Here is a 25,342-nt window from a genome sequence, read left to right on the forward strand (position 1 = left end):
GAGAAGCCGCCGGGTGGGGTAGACCGTTCTCATTCGAAGCTGTACATGTAATCATGTTTGACGTTGGGGTCAGAATGTGGACAGATGAGGCCAGTGTGTGAGAGCGAGGAGGAAGCCACTCGATGCGAAGAAGGTTCCACAAGTTAGAGCACGAACGATTTCCTGCAGAAAAACAAAACCAGTATCTCAGAGTTTCAGGAGCTGCAGGAGCTGAGCGTGGCGTCCAGGTCTCTGGCCTTGACAGTTTATGGACCCCGGAATTTGGCCCTTGGTCTTGTTTCAACTCCCTCTAGTCCTCCGTGGCCCTCTGTCAGCAGTCAGAGACTTCGGAGTTGTTGGAGTCACTGGTGAGTTTCCTGCGTTGTCTCACAGATTTCTCCTCATCCTGCACAGAGACAGAGGAGAGTTGTCTGTCTGGATATCTGTCTGGAGCCACAAAACATTTGAGCATTGTGATGAAGGTAACACCACTTATAGTCTAAGTATATAGTACTTAAGTCTAATGCAGTGAGGGCCAAAGTGCAAATGTACTACGGAGTATTAGGGCCACATTGAGGGAAAAAAAATCTGAAGCTTGTGGGACGCGTGGTCCCCTCAGATTTAGTAGCGCCACGATTTTGAGTACTTTTTTCCTCTCCGCCGTGTCTCTGGCTCCAAACAAACTGAAACATGATATAGCGTGCGTTGCGTAACTGTCGGAGAGCATTAATAAGAGGAATCGATAGACACGGAGGCATGAGATGCCAAGAAATCAGACATCTACGGTTCTCTATTCCCATCACTGGAGTTTTCCCTGTCTGCCAAAGTGGCGGATGGCCTGACGATTTCACCCGCCATTGCCAACAATTGTGCTAATTTCAGACTCTGAGTGTAACTGACTGACTAAATGTTATAGGGATGCACTGATATATCAGCCGAACATCAGTATCGGACAATATTCAACCTTGTTGACGACATTGAAGAAGAAACTGCATTTAATATGGATCGGTCACATCATGTTTGTGTGTGTGTGCTTACAGTCTGAAAGACCCCATTCTGGCCCCACTCTCCGGGGGAGTGATCCTCAGGGTCCTCTGCCTCTTCCTCCTCTTCCTCCCCCTCCTCCTCTCTCACCGTGTCCATCCCGTCTTCCTCATACTCTGTCAGACAGTCCGACTCCTCTGCTGAATGGAAAGATTTAGAGGAGATATTACAGAGAGAATTTATCGTGTGACTGACCGACCGGGTTTAGATAGCACCCATAAAATATCTGTCTAGGTTATTTCAATAAAACAGACCAGGTGAAAGCCGTGACCCCTTATTTATCACACTGATAAATCCGACATGATCTTGAAGGTGAAATGTGCGTCTATAGGAGGAGACACTCCTGCAACGAGGACTTTTAACATGTGTGCAAGCTGTGTAAAGAATACTTCAACCATTATAAAAGGAATCATTTGTAGATAATAATGATTTGGCAAGTGGTGGTTTACCTTCTGCCGCTACGTAGGTTTGGACCGGCTCTATCCTGGACACGATTTCTGCGAGGTCAGTGAAGTCGGCTCCTGGACAAGTGCAGGACTACGAGACAAAAAACGATCGTTATATACTGGCGTAATATCGTTGATGGTGAACATGTATGTGTAGTTATACATCAACCATATTAAAGCTCATTTGTGGTGTGTGTGCTGTACGTACGTCAGTTCTCTTGCTGTCGTTGTAGTCGGCTGAGCGGTGGTCCTTCAGCATGTTCTCGATGATGTCGCCTCGGGCCCAGCCAGTAAACAGCAACTTGCCGTGCTGGTAGCCCACATCCTGAAGTAGTTTAAACACAAACACAGCGTACTTTTAATAAAGCAGAAAGACACTTTTTTTAAGGGAATGCATTACAACTATGAACATGATTATGATGTATTTTTGCATGCACTTTGTAGGATCATGTTGCACTGGTTTAAAGTAAAAATGTTCCCTTATTTGCCGAAGCCCCCTGCATTCATTGACATGAATGCTGCGTCTTTATGCTATAGTGCTATAATAGTTATATATCTGTCTGAACATGGCTGTGGCCTTCAAGACAAATGCACACGGAGTGATGCCAGAGTAGCAACGTCCTCTTTGCAGAATGAAGGTTAACACTAACCGCCATCAATACGACTGGCTGTGTGCCCTCCTTTGCTTGCTGTAATTAAATCAAGGCATCGCATTCAACTTATGTAATGTATAAAAATAGCAACGTTTACGAAGCAACTCACATAGATCTCGTCAAACTTGCCGAAGTCCATAGTCTTGAAGCGGTCGATGGGCGGTCTGATGTACTCGCAGTAGGCGCTCTTCTTCACCACCTCTAACTGACGTACGCATGACACGTAGGCCAACCGAGACTGGATCTCTGCCATGTCTGGCACCTGCGGAAGAGGGATGGTGTAAGAACCAGAAATCACTGCTAACGCCAACAGAAATGTTTCTCAATCTGAAGACTCAGCACCTCCCCCCCGCCCCCACTGCTACATATTGTACTCCTCTATACGTTAAGAGTCACCCAAAGTTACCGGTGCCTTGTGCTACCAACCCGTACTGTACCTTTACTTTCTCTGCCCAGGGATTGATCCGTTTCCACAGCAACCACCAGCCAGACAGGCAGTCGCCATAGTTACAGAGGTCGGTCTCATCTTGGCTACCCACGTCGATGGCAATGACCGTCCTGGCGCCCATGTTCCTTGCAATGTCCGCTGTTGGACGCGTAGCACACACACCAGCATTCACACACAGACGCACAACCAGCACAGACAAAATCCAGCAGCAGAGATGGTGAGACAACGGATTCTGTGTTATTAAGCTTGTCTCAGGATAATACCTTCATTTTAGGAGCCACAATGTTCAGACTTACACCACAAAAATGTTATTTCCTAAGTGGTCAGACACAGAGGATTTATGGCCAATTAGTGACACAAAACACTGTATTTGTTATTTTTTTGGCCAACGAGCACAGGGCCGGAGGTCACGACCTTTCTCATTGACTTGCTGGCATTAAAAACAGAGTGTTGGGTCAGTGAGCATTTTTGTGGTGTTGAGCCTATTCAAAGACAAACAGGAAGCCATCCCACAAACCCCAAAGCACTGATCCAGAGTGCCAAGAACAACTAGAGAAATGCAGCTGATGCAGCACAAACTCTTCAGGGAGAAGAGTCAGAAATAAAGGAAGTTGAGTTTTTCTTTTTTCTTCTTTTAGTTGGATCAATCTTTGGGCCCCAGAAAGCACCATATTTCACAAACCTCAAGAATGAAATAATAAGGTATGGTTCCCATACCAAGTAGAAAATTACAGTAGCTCAGTCCAGAGCTTTGTGAAATACGACTGCGTTTCATCAGTACAGAGTTCATTCTTGACGGTAACGACACAGAGACAGACTCAGGGGGGGGGAGTTTTCATCTGCGTACCATAATGAAAGCTGAAAACTGTTTGTGTCTTACTTCTGTAAAAAATTACAGGGAATTTGGTTTTTAAAATGCTTTCAGGTAATGAAGATGTATTTAATGGTCCGCAGACAAAAAAACATTTCCTCCCCTCTTTATTAACAGACTCCACTCATTGTTCCTCTGGCTGAAATGGAAGCAGATATTGATATTAAAATGAAGCTTCAGTATAATGAACAAAATGCTTGTAGGGCTGGGCAATATGGTTGAAATCATTACCGCAATGTTTGTATAATAATCCAATAGAAAATAATCAAGTTCAGAGCAGAACTGTGTTCCACTGTTCTGCCTTACATGAACTCCTCATAAGGGTAAAAAATTTTAAACTACTTTGAGTTATTAATTTGGACAACAGAATGATAACATGATATGATCACATCACCACAGTATGATTCCACTGAAAGTCAATAAATTGAATTACTGCCCAGCTCTACAGAAAAGTGCTCATTCTTGGACATGAGGGGAACCAGACTTTAACCTCAAAGCAGACCGGTGTCTTATGGCATCAAAAAATAGCATAGTAACGCTATGGTTTCAATATCAGGAACTTGAAAATCTTTTTTATTTTATTTTAAATTTGATACGAGTGGTCATCACTCCCCCCGTTTTTAACTCTACACCTTTCTGACACCGGGCTGTTTGACAGACAAATACCACATTCTCCTATTCAATGTGGTATTAGTTTAAGTGTAACCGTGTCATTTTATACACTTGAATCAACTCTCAATAGAATTGTAAATGCTGACTTTTCCCCATCAAGTAATACAGAATATTTCAGGGTTTGATACGATTGTTTACTCACTGAGCTCACTCAGTTTTTATTGTTATTTCTAAAAATGTGGTTGAATAAAGCTGCAGTAGGCAATAATTCTTTGGCATCATTGGATAAAAAGTCCATAATAACTTTTCAGCATATTGTAATTCAAGTGTTCTGAGAGATAACTAGACTTCTGCACCTCCTCATGGCTCTGTTTTCACGCTTTAAAAAATCTACCCCGTGACGGGAGACTTTGACCAATCACAGATCATTTCAGAGAGAGAGCCTTCCTATTGGCTGTGCTCCGGCTGGTGGGCGGTGCTTGCTATTTCCTCAACTGTTCTCAACATGGCTGCCGGGTCACAACTTTCTCATTTTACAGCTAAACAGTACACTACAAGATGATTCTGAAGACAATTGATGAGAGAAATAGAGATTAACGTAACAGAATATCGATTCATGTTCGATCAGCGCTGCCTAGTTTGACCGTTTGATCAGAGTTCGTGAGTGATCGACTCGTTTCTCTCATAGACGGAAGCTGGACAGCAGACTCCAGATCAGCTCTGATTGGTTGTTTTCCTCTGGTCTGTAAAATCTTGCAGATGCCGTTAGGAGCACCGGAGGACACCGGAGGACACCGGAGGACACAGAGGCTCGTGATTTTTTTCAGATTACCTGTCTCATGCACTACTGTCAGGATATAGTGACCATATTATTTATCATATTTGCTCCATTTCTACCCACTGCAGCTTTAATTGATGGTTTGAACCTCCTCAATATTCAATATTCAGACAGGGAAAACTCAGCACACTCCTCCGCTACCACCTGACTTCCCTCCATTAGCATTAATACATACTTACCCAGCCTATAAACAACTTGATTAAAAGCCCTCATTATAATCATCCCCCATCCCTCACTCCACTCCCCCCTCCTCTGGGGGACAGGAGTTTGGTGGACTGTGGAGATTGTGTGTTGGTGGGTTGGGGGGGTACCACCTCTACTTGCCTGGCAGGTTGTTGATGTAGCCACCGTCCATTAGCAAGTTGCCATCTTTGGGGTCGCAGAGAGGCGGCAGGTACCCCGAGAGGGTCATGCTCGCCCGCACATAGCGCCACAGAGAGCCTGACACACCAGGGAGGGAAGTAGGGAGGAGGAAGGGAGGAGCAGGGAGGGGGGGGGGGGGATAACATCTCAATAATGTTTGCTAAACGTTTCAGGTTAGTGTCGACACAGAACGCAATCCCAACATCAGAGGGAGGTCGGACAAAGGAAGGTTGCCGATCCCCTGCAAAGGCTAGGACTGTGGTTCTGCCCACCTTTAGCCTCTGCTGTACACCACTGCAAACCTCATTACCTTGCACAGAGACCCTGTGTGACTTGTGCGTAAGGTAAAAAAGTAAATGGCAACCATCACAGAGCACCAAGGCTGTCTGGATCTCCAAACAGTGTCCCAACGACACCGCTCTATGGCATGATGTGATTGTCTGAATTTGCTCCTTTTCTAAAGCAAAATCAACAGATACTGAATATTCAAGCGGAAACCAAATCACCATCACCTGAGGAGGAGGAGAAGTAGGAAATATTGTAATGGACTATGGCAAGCCGTTTTAACATTTAATAGCTAGACGGGAAATTCATTACAGATATCTGCAACGTCATTTTGCCCAGTGAAAACTCTAATTCAAGATATACGTAATGACATTAGTACGATTCAAACTACTTTTACTATTCATGTGTATGGGGTTTCTCATTACGGATGTCTACAACCGCAACTGAATTATGACTAATATACGTAACTCCAGTTTCAGATATCTACTATTTAATTCTGTAATTCTGTATTTACGTCAGAAGGAGGCAGGATGAGACGGGAGGAGGAAGCTATTCAGACATACTATTGGTTTATAAAGTGTGTCTGGAGACAATAAATCTACAATATGCAAATCTACCACAACTCTCTAGTGAACAAAGCTCTCGTTTGCCACAAATACCTTGATGATGAGCTCTTTCTATTTCATGGCATTTTCTAACTATCTGATCCACAACGGCCCCTGACCGCTCGTCTCACAGCCGGCTGAATATAGAGACCAATGTTATGTGACCAGCTCGGAGGACGGCTCCTTTTGAATAAAATGAGGTTGTAGCTTGTTGTCTACCTCACTACGGTTAGAAAGAGCCCTCGTTTATGTTTTTACAAAATGAGTTATTGATCCGGGAAGTTTGAATCTGTGAATATCTGTGAAACTTTACCGAGCTATCCAAGTTAGCAAAAGCTTCTGATGACACTGATCAGATGCTTTGTTGGGCCGATATCCAATGGGAAGCCTTGCACAAGCAACGTCATGCACAACAATTCTGACTAGTTATAATGACGTTTGAGATATCTGTAACTGAATTGTGTTATCTTGAATAAGAATTCTGACTAGTCACAATGTAATTGTAGATATCTCTAATGTTAATGTTTCCGGATATTCAGGCTTAGTTATTAAATGTCAAAACGGCTTGCCATGAATGGACCTACTTTAATTGTCTACATGTCGTGAGAAGGAGCGGCGGCAGATGTTGTGACAGTGTTTGGAGATCCTTCACCGTGAACATGGCAGGGAGGCACCCAGCCTGCCCAGTCCTGCAGCTCCAGCTCAGTGCCAGCAGGGGGCAGGAGCAGGACGGGTGCTGCATGGGTTGGAAGGATAAGGAGCACCACAGAGAAAAGCGAAGGGGTGCATCTGTGCGTGGAGTATATGTGAATACTGAGGAAGAATCATTTTACTGAAATATGACTTTAGGGGGATTACTACCACCTACAGCTTTCCATCTGTTTGCTCTAGATTTATTGGAACTTTATTCTATTTGTACGGGAGCTACAACAGCAGGATCCAGAACACATATTCCTGAATAATAAAAAAAATATATATAGTAAAACAAAAAAAGGTAATACATGCCATCAATATATATTTATGAGAAATATATGGATTGGCTCACAGTGTTTAACACTGGCATGCACATAGAAGCAAGCAAAGCCAGGGGAGAGGACAGATGCTGCGTAGGAGAGGCTGGACATGTTCCTGTAGGTGGAAGGGATTGAAATGAAACGGTAGCAATTTCACAAGGACCTCCTCGTGGGGAACAAGCTGCAGTTCGGTCCGAAGGACAAGACACATTTAGGCCCACGGATACGCACAATGATCCACAACAACAGACGGATGCGATGTTGACATGGTGCAGCCATTCACTAGCTCCAGTGTCACCTTCAACGCTATCAGCTTTTCTTTAACCCTCTGAGACCCTGAGTAGACCACAATAGGGGGTCTTTAGGGGGGATTGCAGGTCAACAGTAGATGTCACATAGAAGTGGTGTACATCATCTGAAAGCTGGGAACCTGAAGATTAATTTGAGATGCTGCTCAGCACTGTGTCCAGTTGTTCTAGTCACAAATCAGAAATAAACATGAATTAATGAATTATCTAAAAATAAGTGTGGAAGTGTATGAGGGTTTAGAACATTGTGATAGAAGTATATGGTGGCCATTCTCATGCTCTATTATGTCTCATAAGTTGTTGCAGCAATATGGGTTGAGACCATTTGTTACACAGATTTGGTGCTAAATTTAACCATTTTTTCACGAATCGATAAAAATGATCAATAATTCCTCCAAAATACCACATTAAGACACCAAGACCTTGAGGAACACCATAGAAAAAGCCATGCTGTGATTTGGTATCAAAAACTTTTGACATTTTGAGATTTCTGCAAGAATTGCATTTTTCGGCGATTTGATGACGTGCGCTTCATCCTCTGAATACTCTAGGTCTCTAGTTTGTGGCTGTAAAGTTTAATGAGGCTGTGATTATCCTAGAGGTCACCACAGGTCATTTTATACAGTGAGGTCAAGTTTCAAAAAATTGTCTCACTACAATGAAATGGCTACTATGAAGACTAACATCATCACACATGAATACAGTTGGGCTCATTGGATCCACAAGAGTCTCAGCTTTACAGTGATACCCAATTGATGTAATTCAGGACTGTTTAGGGACCCCAGTATGCAGAAATATTCAAATACACCATTTTAGAATAAGAGAAAATAACACATTTGATGTGATGCATTAAAAAAAACTGCATGTGATTATCATAAAGTGGGCATGTCTGTAAAGGGGAGACTCGTGGGTACCCATAGAACCCATTTTCAGTCACATATCTTGAGGTCAGAGGTCAAGGAACCCCTTTGAAAATGGCCATGCCAGTTTCTCCTCACTAAAATTTAGCCCAACTTTGGAGCGTTATTTAGCCTCCTTCCCGACAAGCTAGCATGACATGGTTGGTACCGATGGATTCTTTAGGTTTTCTAGTTTCATATGATAGCTAGAAGATGTAGCTTCATTCTGATAGAGCATCTGAAAAACAGTGAAGTCAGTCTCAGCGGGTCTCAGGGGGATAATTAAAGCATGCTGTACTGCCTGGTCTCACACTGAAAATCCAGCTAAATCCCAAGTTTGATTTGCATCATCCAAACTGAGCTACCTGTTAGTAACTGTATATCAAAATAAGCAAGTACATTGGCACTTCCAAGCCACATCCAAAGGTCTGACAAATGTACATAGGGGGCCAGAAGTAGCAAGACCATCATGCATCTCTCCATGACCCATGGATATCCAGACATGTGTGGGCAAAACCTCACATCTTCTAAGAAAGTGAAAGTGAGCGGTTATTGTCAGAAGTGGACCAAAGCCAACTGGAGACAGCGTGCTGTGTGTGTGAATCAAAAAGCCAATTGGAGTTAAACGAAGATGAGGCACTGGTTGCATCAATCCTAAGACACTATATAGTGGATTTAGTCTTTCCTTCCAAACCATGGGCTCCCAGTGTCCACCTGGTCAGGGCGGGGTTAGTGACGAGTGAGAACTCGGGAGGGAGAGGACGAGAAAGAGGAGGAGGGGAGCCGAGTGGTTGAGTGGCGACTTGGGGATGGGATGGGGGGAGAGAGGAGGTTTTGGTGAGCGGCTGTTTAAAATCTGACCTGGGACATTGTTAACATAGCAACCATCCACAAGCAAGTGGCCATCCTTGGGGTCGCACAGGGGAGGTAAATAGGGGGTGTAGGAGGCGCTGGCTCTAACGTATCGCCAGACGCAACCTGTCAGGAGATGGAGATGGAGAAGGAGGAACACATCAAATATGGGCCGGACTCAACGTCACAGATGGAAATAGAGAGCGAGAGAGTCACAGAGAGTAAAGAGACAGAGAGAGAGAGAGAGAGAGAGAGAGAGAGAGAGAGAGAAGAGTGCTGAAAAAGAGAGGATGAAGGAGGGAGAGAGGAAGAAATGCCCGCGACATAGAGAAGAAGAGTGCAAGACGCTGCCAGGAGCAAGACAGAGAGGAAGGGGAATACAACGTCAACAAATGTACTTATCCCAACGGTTTCTTACCAAATGCAGTATATTCTAGTACAAGGCCAATTTCAAATAAAAGCATACTTTACGGACAATTATATAAAGCTATTCGTAGGCTGATTAAGGAAGTATGGTACCAAAATATCAACATAATAACATTTACTAAAAACAGCACTATTTATAGTAGATTTAAACCAGTCTGTGATATAGATGACAACAAATATGTCGGCTGAATGACACCAGATTTATGTAAATTATCTCTATAACCTAAAAACAGTGATGCAAAGTGTGTTTGATGTGTTCATTAAGCATATTTAAAAAAAAAAAAATAGTATTAGCGTTGTTAGAGGACTGGTCCAACAAGCAAGGTGGGAGGAAGACAGGCAGAGACAGAAGATAGAAAAAGAGCCCAAGTGAGGCAGAAGGAGGGAGAAAGAGAGAGATAGAGTCCGTCATTTCGAGAAGTGCTGTTTGGCGTTAAACTAGTAGACTGAAGAGAAAACTGCAAGCGAAACTGGACTGAAGGTTTTTACAGGAAAGACTTGCAATTTGTGTTTAATTTTAAGTTTTCTCAGCCTTGGTAGTTTTTCCCTCACTGGATCTAATGATGACACTGTGTACCTTACACCCGTCAAAACGGCGTACAATTACTCTTTTTTTTTCAATGACAAGAGCCAAAGTGACAGAATAGTATCACACTAGCGATGTTTGACAAAAAGCACACCAGAAGAACTATAGAAAGCACAGAATGGATGGATGGATGGATGGATGGATGGATGAGTGGTAGAAGCAGCGCGGGATGTCGTTAAGGAGCAATAAGGGAAAAGCAGCGTGAAGTGTTCTGGATCCTACATGCTGACGCGGACATGGGAGGGGAGGAGGCAGCAGCAACTAAAGAAGTTATTTTGTCTATGGCGTAACCTACGGATGGGCAGCTCTGTGATGTCTCTCTATGTGCACTAAGAACCTGACGTAAAGGATCTACAGGACATAATCTGGGAGCTTTAGACACAAATGTGATGGACAAATAAAACAATGAAAAATCTAGACAGCTTTTTCAATGAAGTGTATGAAAAGGAAGATGTTAAGAAGAAGTTTAATAGAAACAGAAAAAGTAAATCAAGATGTAGAAACGGTCAGAAAAATGGTAAAAGATTGGAAAAATGAAATTAAGAAACTGAGGAAAGAAATAAAGAAATGAAAAGGGAGGAAACTAGTGCAGTAAAAGTGAGAGAGGCAGATGATGTGAACAGTGAGGCTTTGCTCCAGCAGTTAATTCACATACATGCCAGGATGCAAACATAAGCAAATCCCTCAAATCCAGTAATCAGCCTGAATTATAATAATTCAAAACGGTGCCTTTACAATGAAACTAGCAATGTCTTCGTGTGATGGTGTACAAACATGGCACACTGGATTTGTGGGGTTCCTTTTCAGGCTAGGTCTACTTTAACTAACGTTAGTGATGGTGCATTTCTTACGCAAGTCAAACAGAACAATTATTTCAGTAAATACAGACACAAGCATAGAAACATCTACACAGTGTTTTCTTTTGTACATGTTGAGTGAAATCTCCGTTGAAGCGCTTGGCCGTAGCATACTCCAAACCAGATTGCAACTGGCACGTTTACGGAGGCAAAATAGTGGGTTTTGGGACTAAAATGAAGTGATGTATTTGGCTTTGAAGGCTGCAATGTTTGCAGGCTGGCCGCTCAAATTTATCTGGGTCATTTCACCGCTCCCTAACACACTGGTTCCCAACCTGGAGGTCCCGACCCCAACTAGGGGTCGCAAAAGCAAAGGGAGTCGCGAGGCCTTCTTGATTTTAAAAAATATATATAGTTGGCTTATATCTCAGCATTTCATTCATTCTAAATGAAATTGTTATTTTTTAAAGTTTGGATTATTATTTAAGATATAAATTTAAAAATTTGAAAAAATTACACAGTACAGTAAAACAACCGCAGAGCTAATAGAACAATGGCGTCAGGGAGAAAGAAAACACTGAATTTGTAAAAAAAAAAAAGCCTGTTAAGTAGGTATGATTGTTAAAAATTCGAGAAACAAAATAAATAATATAGAGATTTGTTTTAAAAGTTTCTAAAATAACTAAATAAAACTCATCTCTGATGCAATATAATAATAATAAAATAAATAAATAATAAACAGGAAATAATCTGCTAAAAATTCCTCCAAATTGCTTGTTTTACACAAACGCAGTAGGCCCCTACTGACCCACATCTATGGTGCTTATATTGACTGATAACGCCTATTTAATGGCCGGATAACAGTCGAATCGGGTGCAGTGTCGCAGTAACTACTTTGAAATTTGCTCAAAGTGTCGTATTCAACAGCAGTTTGAGAACACACCATCTTCAATTTGGTTTGGAGTATACAGTACCCGCCTTAAACCATAAATCTGAGGGCATGCAGTCTTGTCACTCTAGATGTTGCAAAAGCCAGTTAAATTTGTGTGTATTGCCCCCAAGTTGTGCCTACAAATACAATATTTATAGACTTGTTCTATAAAAGATAAAGAAAAATGCCTAAAGTCACTTCTGAAATTAACTGAGTGCAACAGCATTATATATATATATATATATCATATATCATATATCATATTCACGTAGGTAATAGCTTTAGTTACTGTGCCATTTTACTTCTGACTGGCTGCTGCGAGCATTATTCTACCACTTAAATACTTCCTGAAACATGAATCGATGATAATGCCAATTTCACACATTAGTTCTTTGTCATTCAGCAGTATTATTGATTGAGCGGTGTTAAATGTTGCCTATTATTGTGTATGTCTATCTGTGTTTGCTCATCCAAAGCTATCAAATAATGTATTGTACTGACAAACACTGTAAAAGTACTGTCATGTAGAAAAGTACTGTCTTACTAGTGATATGATAAAGAGGGGTGGCGGCCCCTGCAGTCAGCTCAGCTGTCACTTACCATCCTGGTGAACACGCATGGCCGAGGCCGTGATGTCAGTGGTGACGTTGAAGTATGGCAGCCACAGGTCCTGGGGGAACAGGAGGTATATTTCAGTGTCATAAACCTTGTTATTATCATTGTTGTTATTATTATTATTATTATTTCTCCAGTTCTGGCAGACCTTCTCTATAAACTCGGAAAAAATGACTTTGTGCCTCGATCCCTCACCTCAGCTTGCTTATCCTGGAACACTTTATAGATGCTGGTGTTGAAGGCAGAACCGGAGAACATGGAGGTGATGGGGTAGGTCAGGTCCAGGACTGTTTCGAATACTGAGTTCATTGCCTGTTGAGCAACAAAATACAGAGAAACCGGACACAAGTCAATTGTTAATCACCTAATCTTGTTTGAAACCATAAGACCTTGAATATGTACATACGGGCGAGACAGAAATGACTCAATAATGGCTATAAATGTGTGCTGCTGTACCTTGGACCACTCTCTGGCTCTCTGTTTGGTTCTGACGGCGCTCCTCTCCTCAGCGTACAGTGCGCCAATAAATGAGCCGATTGAGGTCCCGCCCACTATGTCTATAGGAATCCCCGCTTCCTCCATAGCTTTGATCACACCCACATGAGAGCAGCCTCTGCATGAGGGAAAACAAACACTGGTCAGGTACACTGGATGACTTCACGGGTTGTAAGCCGGTACTGAGTGGTACAAAATGACTTGAGATGTTCCTTCAAAGAGTACATTTTCATCATCGGAACTAGTTTGATAAGACAGGTGCACTAAAAAAATCCTTACAAAACACCAAGACCTGTAAGACACAACGTGCTCTCCACATGTCTGTACAGATAGGTATGGCTCAGCCCTGCTCACCTGGCTCCGCCTCCTCCCAGCACCACGGCGATGCTGTTTCCAGTCAGGACTCGGGCCAGCCGAGAGAAATCACTGTGCCTGTCTGCCGTTTTCTCAAACACTTTCTCGTATACCTCCCTCTGCACAAACAGAGAAAACACACATGAAAATACAGCAAAAGCAGCAACTTTCCATAAAAACAGCAACCAGGACCAGTGTTCTTGCACTTTTTTCATTGATTTACCAGACCATCATTTCATGATTGCACTCTTAGTTTAAAGTTATGAAGGAGTTAGAATTCCACTGTCCATACTGGGTAATGTAGTTAGAATAGCATACCATAATACAGTATGTATGTAGTACAATTTCATCAAAAACTAGCTATAAGTGACAGTGAAGTTTGCTTCATACTAGTTTGCTGTGACCGCGTCTGGAGAAGACCCTGCGGGGACACTTGAGGTGCAGATGCCCGGAGCACCAGCTACGCATGTTGAGCCACTCGACGGTCCTGGAGGGGCCCGGCCCGTCCTCTTTGTGCAATAGAACCAGCTGCTTCAGAGCCCGTACTGCTGTGTTCTCCAGCATCTGCTCCAACTGGAGGGGAAGAGGAGAGGACGGAGACAAGAGAGAGTGGTTTATTTGTTACCAGAATTTCCTTTTTCTTTCCAAGACACTATCACACACACACACACATACCTCTCCCAGGGCAGGTTCCTGGTCCCCCAGGCCGACGATAAGGATGCAGTCCGCCTGCCGGATACAGCGCTGAGTCCACGGGGTCATGGTGTTGTCAGTCTGGTACAGGACAATCCGATTAATGTCCTCCTGCTGGGCCAGCCAGCCGGAGAGACGGTACTCGTGGATACTGATGGACACAGGAGAAAAGCAAAGGTGAGGTTATGGAATAGCGTTTTAATTCACCAAAAACAAACACTGACAATGATTGAGAAGTATGGAAAGTGACAGGGGACCAAAAAATATGTAACTGAGATGTTTTTTTGATAGTTAGACTGACCTGTCCAAAGCAGAGGCACCCAGTCGCTCTCTGATTATTTCACTGGTTAATAGCAGAGTGGGCCCTACAAGTGTCAAACAGAGACAGGCAGACAACAGAGGCAGTGTAAAATGTATGAATACAAAAAAAACCATTGAAAAATGTAAAACTTCCACATGTGTATTCCAATCGGTTTTACTTTATAATGTATACTTCTAGTATAACCAGGAAGAACTGACAAAAAATCCCAGATTTTGTTGTGGACAAATGAAGACTGTGTGGGCCTACCGATGGCACTGAGGGCATGGCTGAGCTCCAGGTTAAACGCATTGATCGGCACATCATCACATACAGGCAGGACAGCCACAGTGGAGAGGTTGCTGGCAGGGTTGGTGACATCAGCACTGGCTGCCATACTGGGCAGACTCAAGGCTGAACCTGGAAGACAGGACCACAGTGTGTAAATACTGCACGGTAAAGTATGGATGTATGTTTGTGTGCACATAAAATGCTTCTTATTATCACCGTACCTGAGAAGGGCCCGCGACCATGCTGCAGGTTTCCCAGAATCTTCTGGCCTAACAAGTGGATCAACCTCGTCACCACCTAAACAAACATCAGGCATCAGTATCATTTCAGCCCGCACACACAACCACAACCAGACAGAGAGGAAGACACTGACCTGGGGATATCGTCTTTTGATGTTGTTGAGTGTTCCCTCGGGCAGTTTGACCAGCTCTGTGTCTCTCACGGCGTGGACTGTGGTGGCTCTCGGCTGTCTGGTCAAGGCCTCCACCTAAAGTATGAGGCGAGTCAGACATCATCCTCCAAGTTTGTGTCTGAGCAGCAAACTGATATATCTGTTTATCTGTCAGTTTGTCTTTCTAGTTAGTTAGCTAGTTAGGTGTAGATAGCTAGCCCAACTTGTTGCATTAGCTAACTGAGGGATTTTATTTTATTCTTTAGTTTCCTTCACCTTAGTTTAGTGTGTTTATTTTCACATTTTTGTGTGTGCGGTGAACAGGTGCAATCAACGCAGTGAATTACACAAAATCTCACCGGCAGAATTAACATAACATGCTGACTGTCTCTCTCACTCGCTCTCTTCTTTACCATCTCCTGCTCCTGGAGGTAAATTAACAGAAAGCTGCTGATACCGTTTTGGAAGTTTGCGGGCCTCTAACAGGTCCGGACGACGGGGAGCACAACTTTCAACCCAACAGAAAAACAAAGAAAAGTCCTGTTAGAGAAATAAACAAATCTCAGTGCAGCCCGGTGCGGTGTCGGTGCTGGGAGCTGAGGCGAGAGCAGTCGGTGCTGGTGGACGGTGCACCTCCAAAACGTCCCGAAACTGCATTTCAAACGGGGGACGTCGGCAACATGTCTATCCGTCCTCCGGTGCTCTGTCACCGGCGTGCGGCGTTGCGGCTCCTCGGTGCAGCAGCAGCCAGACGGTCGCTTCGCCATTGCGCTAATTCTAAATTCATCTAAACTGGGTTGAAAAATGATGCAATCTGGTTGCCATGGTAATGAATTACATCTGACTAGTAACCACAGCCCCATTCTCTGTTTGAGAAAGAACGTTAACCAAAATACAGGAAGTAAAACTGGTTGGAGGGGAGCTTTAACTTAAATCATTTTCAGCTCCAGATTTAATTTTGACAGCTGAAGTGTGTTTTACATGAAGGCAGAATGAGACTGCGACTGAGGGGAAAAGACTTGTTCTCACCACTCCGATGAGGTCTCCTCTGCCGTATTCCCCAACTAGTTCTTTCTTGCCGTTGGCCTTGCGGATGACTGAACGCAGACGTCCATTCAGAACAATGTAGGTGCAGTCTGACTGGTCGTCCTGTCTGTAGATGTGAAGAGAAAACAACACAGTATTACAGTAGTACATTACAAATAAACAGTAAATGAATACACTCACTGAGCAAATGAACAATGACCAGGAAGAGTTCTTAGTTTTACCTGTAGAGGGCTCTGCCAGCCTCCACAGCCATCCAGTCAATAGCAAAGTCCATCTGCCGGACAAAAGGGGACATGCGGATGGCCACCGTGTGAGCCGCACTCAGCACCACACTGGGCTGCTCCCTCATGATCCTGCAGGGGGCAGCATACAGCACAGACACACACATGAGCAATACTGGCTACAGGGTATTTATATTGTTTGTAAGCTGATGATTTATAGCAAAATTAGAATGGTTACAGCAATTTTTAAATGCGTGAACAATCTCATCCAGCTGTTCTTTGTCCATATGTCACAAAAATAAATAATAGTCACTAGGGGATCAACAAATGGTAACAGCAGAGGGGCGCAGCAAAAAACAACCTTTGGTCAGTCATCTTTTTCAGTAAAAGGAATACATTTTGGGAATGTGGACTGTAAAACAAACTTTTATAAACACTCTTGTTTGTCCACATTCAAGGCGATCAACTCACTCGTAGAAATCAGACTTTGAGATCTTGATGAGAGTGCAGTCTCGGACGGCCTTGATGGTGAAGATGAGGGGCTCTCCGGTGAGCACGGCGAGCTGGCCCACCATCTCCCCCGGGTGGGTCACGAACAAGCAGACGGCTTCCTGCTTGTCAATCATCCGCTGGTAGACGTGCAGACAACCAGACAGGACAAAGTGCAGACTCACGTCCTAAAAGAAGAAAAGAGAGAAATGAGAAAACAGAAAACTTTGCTGTATTAACTGACACATTCCAATTTTTATTGCAATGATTCAGTTACTATATTTGATTACTATATTTGCTACTACTACTACTACTATACTTTACTGCCCTACAAAGGCAAAGCACTGACTTTTTGACATCTGTTTTACAATATTCTAAAAAAAAATATCAATTCAATAAAATAAAATAAAATAAAATATGGACAGAGGGATGGCAACCAGACCGGTAAGTCTTGTGTTTTAGTACCTGGTCTCCCTGTCTGGCTAAGACGGCTCCAGCTTTGGCGTGGTGAAGACTCACTTTCCCATTTAACAAGTTTGGGTCCTGGATTTAAGAAGAAAGACAGAAAATAAGAGTCAAAAACTCAAGTCAAGCAGTAATAGAAGAGTGGGTCAAAGTGGAGGAACACTGTGGACGAAATGTCTTCATTCCACTTTGTTCTACTTTGAATGAAAGTGAAGATTCAGACGATTCTGCAATATTAAGTTCATTTATCGTACTTTGATGCAACTGTACCAAAATTATGAAATATTAGGTGTAGCAATGTCGACACAGAGGCACACAGATGGGGTTTACCACATATTACATCAAACGTCAGTACGCAACTTCCAACCACGTTTAGTCTTGGGGTTAAAAAATGCATCAGAATTCAATCTGCATTGATGTAGCACAGAGTTGTTGAGCATTTAATTGTGTTACAGTGAGAGATGCACCGATCCGATTTTTAAGTCCCGATACCGATAAAGATACCTGGGCTTTGAGTATCGGTCGATACCAAGTACCAATCCGATACTAGTGTTTAATTAATAAGCTGTATGCCTCACTGTGTGGAAGTGACTGGGATCATTCTTTTATGTGTAACAACAACATTGTCTTGACTTAAACATTACTTTCCTAACTTTGTAAAACAAAATGTGACAAGTAAATATTTTTTTTTTATTTTATTCATACAAATTGAATTTTTATTTACTATTAAATTGGTAAAACAAAATCTTAAAAATAACAGAATTTATTATTTATTATTAAAATAATAAATCGTACACCAATAACTTGGTAAAAAATATTAAAAAATTAACAGGAATTACAATTCAAGTGTAAACCTTTTTAACCCAGCATAAAATTAGTAAAATTTCAATTAAAATTCCAGCATATAATGTAAATAGTATATAAACATAGAATAGAATAGATTGGATCCATTGTCACCATTACCCAATCCAGCTATTTGAGTCAGTATCGGCCCGATATCCAATCCAATATCGGTATCGGTGCATCCCTAGTTACAGTTACTGGTATCCAGTTCAGCTGAACTATGGTTTGTCATTGTGTTTTTCTCTGGATGTTTTTTAAAAGCTTATTTAGTACTTTTGTTCTTATATATGAGGAACAGCTCATGTCTCAGCAGCACTGAAGCTTCATGCTGCAGCTTGCCCCCCCCCCCACCATCTACAGACCAGGCCCAGTTCCTCTAGAGCGGGCCAACTGACTGACCCGCTTTCCACATCATAATCTGTCAGCAGATGCTCCAGGGTGATTTGCGACAATGTGCTCATTCATGCAAAAAAAAAAAGAATAATGTAATGATTATTTCTTAATCCATGAGAACTTGGTCCTACAGTATACTGTAAGTATATGATGACTGGGAAAGCACTAACTGCATGTTTAGATCCTACTTTACTTGCAGTAGTTTGACTGCTTCAGCTAAAAAAAAAACTAATGTGATGATGGAGAAACACATTTGAGAACATTTTTATTGTAGTCTGCAGCCAATGTGACAAATGTGTTCTGATCTTTATACGCAGATGTCATTGATCACAAATACAAACGCTTTTTTTTTTTCTTGATGTAAACACAAGGAAACTATATTAAGCGTTTATGTTTGCTTTTTGAAAGCTTCTAGATGGAGTCGTGCTTGTTGATGATTTGCTTTACAGTCCCTGTGGGTTTGATTTCAGTACTAAAATGTAAACACTTCAGGTTGTGTAAAACGTATGAAAAGTTTTGTTTGTTGTTCTTCTCTTTTCAATAGTGTCCGTGGCATCCTATTGAAGTGCCATGTGATACCACTACATAATAACATAGAGACACACTATCAGTAAGCAAAAGAATGAAACAAACCTCGATCTTCATGAGTTTGAGGATTTCTTTCTGAGCTTCCTCAACCAAAGCGATGTTGGATCGAGTGGATAAAGGCGTAAAAATATTGTCCACTCCCGACTCTTCCTCTGGATACAGATAGATCCCCGAGGGAACCTCATCCACTGTCACCTTCCTCTCCCGCTGGTCCTGGGATATAGACTGGAAAGGTACGCATACAAGAAAATGATCCTCAATCTAAACACTGTGTTTTTGACGTACTGAACAATTCAAATTTAAATCTTCAAAACTGATATAATGTTTTGGAACAATACAAATATTTTAATATCACACAGCAGGAGAGCATTTCTAGTAAAAGTCAATTGCTAATCATCAAATAAAAATAAAACGTATTATTATATATTATATCAAATTGAACGATTACTTTGTTTTTATTCATGCCCTGTAGTGGACTTTTAGTCTTTGTTCTGAAACACCGCTGTAGCAGCTGGTGCAATTACCCAATTTGATGTCAGGGGATCAATTAAGTCAACCTTATCTCATTTGTGTCTCCAGAGTCTGCGGTGTACTGACCCGAGTAAATGTAGGAGGGGTGTTTCCATCCTCTGCAGAGACGGAGATCCGTCCCCTTTCGTATGCCATGTCAAAGTCCGATCTCAGACTTTTCTGCATACCTGCACAGAGAAATAGGAGATATTCCGTCTTTTATCAACATTCTCCTTTTATTAGATGAAAAAAATAGATCTTAAAAGGGTAACTTCTCATCTCTGTGGTCAAATCAGACCGACGCTACAACTGTAGAGCAACCATATACTGACATTTATGTTAAATGCATTCAAACAGCCTCGATGGAGCTGACCATGGATGTGTAAAGAGAACAGAGCTGACGGGAGAGCTAGAGACGGACTTGGCGAAGTTAGAGGAAGTATACACGTGTGACTACGTCCGGTTTTCAAAATAAGGTGTTAACAAAGGGAACTGTATATAAAAAAATACATACAGTATATGGAAATAAGTATAAAAGTAATAAAAAAAGTATAAGAAAATACCACTAATATTTGAGGGAAATGTCTTTATTCTTTGATTTTTGGGTTGCTGGAAAAAATGTAATAAATAATTCCTGACAATGACTGATATATTTGTCCTCAGTATGACTTCACTGCTGGCTATCAAGTTTCAACATCTGTCTTAATGTGCAGTTACCTGCAGATGGTTAAGATAGCTTTCTCCACCTTTCAATCCGCATTGTGTTTAATTTGAAAGAGAACAGAGAGCCTGTCTTTTCAAGCAGCTACAGTGAGGTTATAACTGGTTACACCTGTCCAGAGGAAGCTAACTAAAGGTGTCCATAGCTTGAGTAAGATGCTTTCAGTATGACTGATGTGAACAAGTAAAAAAAACGGGTACGTGTAGCCGAGTGGGCTGATTTTAAGACATGTGTTCCGGATCCTTTAGTGGTGCCGTGATCGTATAATTCAACAAATCTTTCCACTTTCCACTCGAACCCCTTTCCTTGTGCATCTCAGTAATGTTTCAATGCAAGTATTTTCTCAAAATAGCACATCATAAAGTTACATTAAGAAAACATTATCTCTCTGAACAGGAGAGAGCCCTCACCAGCAATGTCCACAGGCATGGAGATGGTCCTGCTAAGAGTTGGCACTGTTGCTCCGTCCTTCCCTTGTTCCCCTCCTGTACATACAGGAAACCACAGATGAAGCATTTAATAAGAAGAAACCAAACACAAAACTGTGGAGGAAAATGAAGAGTCAAGATATTTATATATTTAAGCTTTAAAATATATAATTAAGATTCATTTTCTCAACTTGTCAGAGTTACTTTAGCGGTATTTCCCAGAGTAAATAATTTACACAAAACATTTTATCATCCCATTACATTACAATTCCATTTTTTTCTCCTTACCTGTAGCTTCCTTAACGGCAGCCTCCCGCTGTTCCTCGGTAACAGTCAGGCTGCCAAAGCGCTTACCGTGCCGGATGGGACTGGTGCGAGTTGGGTGGGGTGACGGAGGTGGCAGCCGCGACGGCTGCATTTCCTATAGGACAAGTGTGAATGGTATGTGGCATGATGTGTGTGCGTGTGTGTGTGTGTGTGTGTGTGTGAGATGGGAGGGAATGGAATCAAAGACACACCATTTAGCATTTAGCGACTGAAATCATAATAAAAACAGCATGTGTAACGAGCTAATGATGTTGAATTCCTGATAAATGCCAAACCACATCAGCAACAGATGTTTGCATGGGACTGTCTGGTGTACTGTGTACTGTGGTGTGTGTGTGTGTGTGTGTGTGTGTGTGTGTGTGTGTGTGTGTCAAACTCACATGGCTGAAGAGCTCATTGGTGAGCCCCAGATAGTTGTGCAGGGCTAGGACTGTTACTCTTTGGAGACGAACCATGATAATCTGAACAGATAAAACAGGAAGTGAGCGGTTTCCCATACATGCAAACTGACACATGACTTTATCAAAACCACTTCAGTTTTATGAGTGCATACATTTCTAGCCAGCAGTAGAGGGAAACGGAAGAGGAGGGAGGGAGAGAGAGAGAGAGAGAGAAGCAAAAAATGAAGAATCAACAGAATTACACACACAGCTCACCTGTACTACCCGCACCAGGCTCTCAGGGTACTTCTCAAATATAGCGAGGAAGGCCTCTACAGGTAAACGGAGAACAGTGGAAACCTCTGCAGCCCGTGCCGACACAGTTCTATAAGGCTTCTGGTGGCCCTGGACACAAAGATCCCAAAGAATACTTCAGAAAGTGTTGACATTTTGAGAAGCTCTGATGTGAGAGGTAGCTTCTTCTCAACAGTTCTTCTAGTAATATTGTTTTTTAGTCTATTGACTTTTGTCAGTAGACTAAACTTGTACTTGTAGACTTGTGCTTTTCCCTTTTCCTTTAGTGTGTTATATAGTTTTTTTGTGCATGTTAAAGGTCTGCAAATCCCAAAGTCCACACCAAAGGGAGTTACTCTCACCCACAGAAACACTGCTCCTGAACTGGCTGAAATGTCTTGTTGATGTCCCGCCTTTTCTTTCGTAACATGGTGATGTCACCAAGTAACACAGTTCGATAACAGCTAGTTTGGCACGACCTCAAACAACGCTAGTTAGAGGCAAAAAGAGGTGCTCCAGCACACCCGGTATGAAAAAAGTAAAGCGTTTTTTGAACATTAAAAGGTATAATATGCAAGAATTAACTAAAAAGCAATGTATAGACTGATACTAAAATAAACCCTCTCAATCATCACTTATGCCCCACTAGAAATGTGTGGCAGTGTCTGTTTCTGCAGAGAACCTGCAGCCCTCTGCCTAGATTTTCTCTTTTCTTCTTATTTTGATTTTCTTGGGACGCTGCTGGGCGTCTGCAAACAGCCTTTGGGCTCCCAGCCAATAACAGCGCGCAGGGTGTTCAGCTCTGTTCGATACAAAGCGGCTGTATTTCACAGATGTGAACGGGTTGTGTTATGTGCATGTGTTCCAGTGATCCTCCTGCTCCTCTCTGTGCTGTGAGTGCAGCTATGATCGGTGCGTGTCTGTAGTTTAACGAGAGCAGCGCTGAGCCACAGCCAGCAGACAGGAAGTCTGCATTCATTCAAAATTCGGAAACTCGGCACCTTCCCACAGAGTTGTGCTGAGTTAGCTGTTTGTTTTAGAACGTAACCACCAGAAAACAATCAGAAAATAATGTTTTATTTCTCTGATTCACTGCTTGTTCTCACTAACGCCGCTCTCTCTCTTCAGTCACTCTATAGCTCACTCGACCATTGCTGCTCTCTCTCTCCCTCTCGGCTCGTTGAGATGAGGAGGTGTGGCCAACTTTGAATGCTGTGTGTTTACAGCAGCCAACAACGGCTACATATTATACCTTTAAAGCGTGTAAACATGTTTTAGTAGAAACCTAAAACACAAATATGCACCTAAAGATAAACATTAAAGGTCCATAATAAACATCTTTATGTTATTATTTTAACCCTTCATTTAAGATGGGCATTAACATCATGCTGATTCCATCCAGTGTGTCACAGGACTTTCACTGAATTACAACAACAGATAAATGTATGAGTCATGTGTATTCCAGTGGAGAAGGTTGGGTGAGTCGACTGGTGAATGTGAATGATGTGAGGTGGAAGGAAGTGGATGGAAGGCTCCAACACACTGGTATCCAGGACGGCATGTCATTCAAGAATGTGTGAATAATGTGTAGAAGCCTGCGTGTGCAGGTGTGACGCAGCACGCTTGTCTGTGCAGTTTTGTGGGTGTGACATACTGTGATGACATCCAGGATGCTGAGGAGGCTGTGGACGCTGTCTCCCGGGTAAACCTCCTTCACCACACTTTCTTTGCCATCCTGGAAGACAGGAAGAAAACACAACTTGTGCTCATAAGTTTTTTTAAGAACTTGTGTAGCTACAGTTTAACAGATGAAGTCTGGACTGAAATCTCTACCGGGACAAATATCCCATCTAAGACTTGTTAAATGCCATTCAAACGATAACAATATCAGTTCAAGTGCACGCTGTATTTAGAGTATTTTCGCCAGTTAAACCATGAGACAGCTATACAGTCTATGGCTTCGTCCGAAATTGCATACTATGCAATATGTGTATTATCGTTCAACATAACTTTGTGTGTATAAACTGGTGTGTGGATCTTTTCGGACGCACTGAGCAGTTATTTACCTCGTCATTTCCCGAGAGCCTCCTTGACGGTTGGAGACGTGCAACCATGGTAACCCGTGCCAACCTCATGTGACCAAAACAACCGTTTGTGAGAATCAAAGTCTGAATTAATTCCAAATGTAAATATTACACCTAGAAAAAAGTGAACTCTTATACTAACACTTAAATTGAAGCGTTATTGATATTACAGAGCTGTCCGTCAACGTCCGTTATTAACGTTGTCGTCACTACCGCATTGCATTGTGGGATATTTATGCCGCTGTAGTGTCGAGCGTTGCATACTGTAATATTTCACCGGAAATAGGATGCAATTCACGTACTACTATTGGGTTCATTATAAGGTTTTGGACATACATAAATATCTCACTTGCTGTTTTAGCGTACTAAACAGCATGTTAATATGCAATTTCAGACGCAACATATGTTTCCGGCAGGGAACCAAAGCCGTTATCTATACCCTCATCAAAGCCACCAGACTTCATTTAAAAAAACTGTGATATTACCTTGAAGAACACGGGGGTTGCTGGTCTACTCTGGTTGCTCTCTGGTTTGTTTGTGTTATTGTGTGACTTTGGTTAGTTCAGATTCACCCCGTGTTCTGCGAGATAAAATTACTTTTTTTTAAACTTTTTTTCAATGGAGTTTGGTGACTTTGGCGAGAGTATAGATGGTTTCAAAAATATTCTAAATATAGTATGCACTTAAACTGATATTGATTTTTTTTTGGTGAGCCTTTCTTTAAGGTGGCTAAAACACATTTTGCTGCCAGCCTCATCCACAGCAGTACATTGCTTTGCTCCTGTACTGGTACTTACAATATGTCTGCATCTCCAAACTGGAGGCGTACCAACCATAATCTACTGTAGGTAATACACTGACTTTGGATAAGTACCTCATACAACCCCAATTCTAAGAATGTTCACCTTAACTATCCCTTTAAGCCCCTTAAAGTAGTAGTGGATTTGCTCCCATGTGCATTAAGTTTTAACAAATAAGATAATATAATCCCTAAACACATTAACAACTATGACATGCATGAAATTCACAGGCCGGCATGCGCACACAAGCTTGCGTACCGCTCCAGTAAGGCACAGTTCGAGTTTTCCATCCTGAACCACGTAGATGCTGCTGTCAGGCTGGCCCGGCCTGAAGACGTACTCCCCTTGTTGGAACTGCAGAAACACCATGTGTTTACACAGCTCCAGGAAGAGGGGCTTCTCAAAGTGACCCAGCACACTGCAGCGGAGAACAACACAGAGGTTAGGAGGTTTGTACACACACATGCAAATTAATCTGTAAGGTTTGCATATTCATAAATGTGGGGCTTTTTTTTTTTTTTTTTTTAAATCAGAGTTTAGTTGTGTCGAATGCTATTATTAACTGAGTTTTATGAGCACGGTTTGCTAGGCAACCGCTGCACAACAGAGCCACGCATCTCAAAGGGATCTCATGTGGGAGCAAAGTTCAAGGATCACAG

General features: G+C 42.3%; 1 protein-coding gene across 10 annotated transcripts in view; it reads right to left on the reverse strand.

Annotated features, from left to right (window-relative positions):
* pnpla6 (patatin-like phospholipase domain containing 6) overlaps positions 1-25,342 on the reverse strand; it is a 38,971-nt gene that overhangs the window by 1,457 nt on the left and 12,172 nt on the right. For 3 of the 10 annotated variants that reach the window (XM_037763534.1, XM_037763530.1, XM_037763532.1), the window contains exons 8-37: positions 24,942-25,101; positions 23,454-23,534; positions 21,782-21,910; positions 21,506-21,586; positions 21,087-21,219; positions 20,781-20,855; positions 19,737-19,837; positions 19,185-19,364; positions 17,316-17,393; positions 16,833-17,038; positions 16,362-16,493; positions 16,123-16,246; positions 15,076-15,189; positions 14,924-14,999; positions 14,682-14,831; positions 14,415-14,478; positions 14,096-14,264; positions 13,811-13,993; positions 13,421-13,539; positions 13,028-13,184; positions 12,767-12,883; positions 12,557-12,626; positions 9,226-9,342; positions 5,216-5,332; positions 2,560-2,708; positions 2,232-2,384; positions 1,678-1,794; positions 1,473-1,560; positions 1,018-1,163; positions 1-385 (exon numbers count right to left, since the gene is read on the reverse strand). The exon at positions 1-385 is cut by the window's left edge and continues 1,457 nt beyond it. In XM_037763534.1, the coding sequence (XP_037619462.1) occupies positions 311-385; positions 1,018-1,163; positions 1,473-1,560; positions 1,678-1,794; positions 2,232-2,384; positions 2,560-2,708; positions 5,216-5,332; positions 9,226-9,342; positions 12,557-12,626; positions 12,767-12,883; positions 13,028-13,184; positions 13,421-13,539; positions 13,811-13,993; positions 14,096-14,264; positions 14,415-14,478; positions 14,682-14,831; positions 14,924-14,999; positions 15,076-15,189; positions 16,123-16,246; positions 16,362-16,493; positions 16,833-17,038; positions 17,316-17,393; positions 19,185-19,364; positions 19,737-19,837; positions 20,781-20,855; positions 21,087-21,219; positions 21,506-21,586; positions 21,782-21,910; positions 23,454-23,534; positions 24,942-25,101 (3,661 nt within the window). In that variant the 3' untranslated portion in view covers positions 1-310. The remainder of the gene's footprint in view (positions 386-1,017; positions 1,164-1,472; positions 1,561-1,677; positions 1,795-2,231; positions 2,385-2,559; positions 2,709-5,215; positions 5,333-9,225; positions 9,343-12,556; positions 12,627-12,766; positions 12,884-13,027; positions 13,185-13,420; positions 13,540-13,810; positions 13,994-14,095; positions 14,265-14,414; positions 14,479-14,681; positions 14,832-14,923; positions 15,000-15,075; positions 15,190-16,122; positions 16,247-16,361; positions 16,494-16,832; positions 17,039-17,315; positions 17,394-19,184; positions 19,365-19,736; positions 19,838-20,780; positions 20,856-21,086; positions 21,220-21,505; positions 21,587-21,781; positions 21,911-23,453; positions 23,535-24,941; positions 25,102-25,342) is intronic. The other 7 variants (XM_037763540.1, XM_037763537.1, XM_037763538.1 and 4 more) reach the window with 5 other exon arrangements.

This window comes from Sebastes umbrosus, chromosome 3 (genome assembly GCF_015220745.1).
Source record: "Sebastes umbrosus isolate fSebUmb1 chromosome 3, fSebUmb1.pri, whole genome shotgun sequence".
Taxonomy (NCBI): Eukaryota; Metazoa; Chordata; class Actinopteri; order Perciformes; family Sebastidae; genus Sebastes; species Sebastes umbrosus.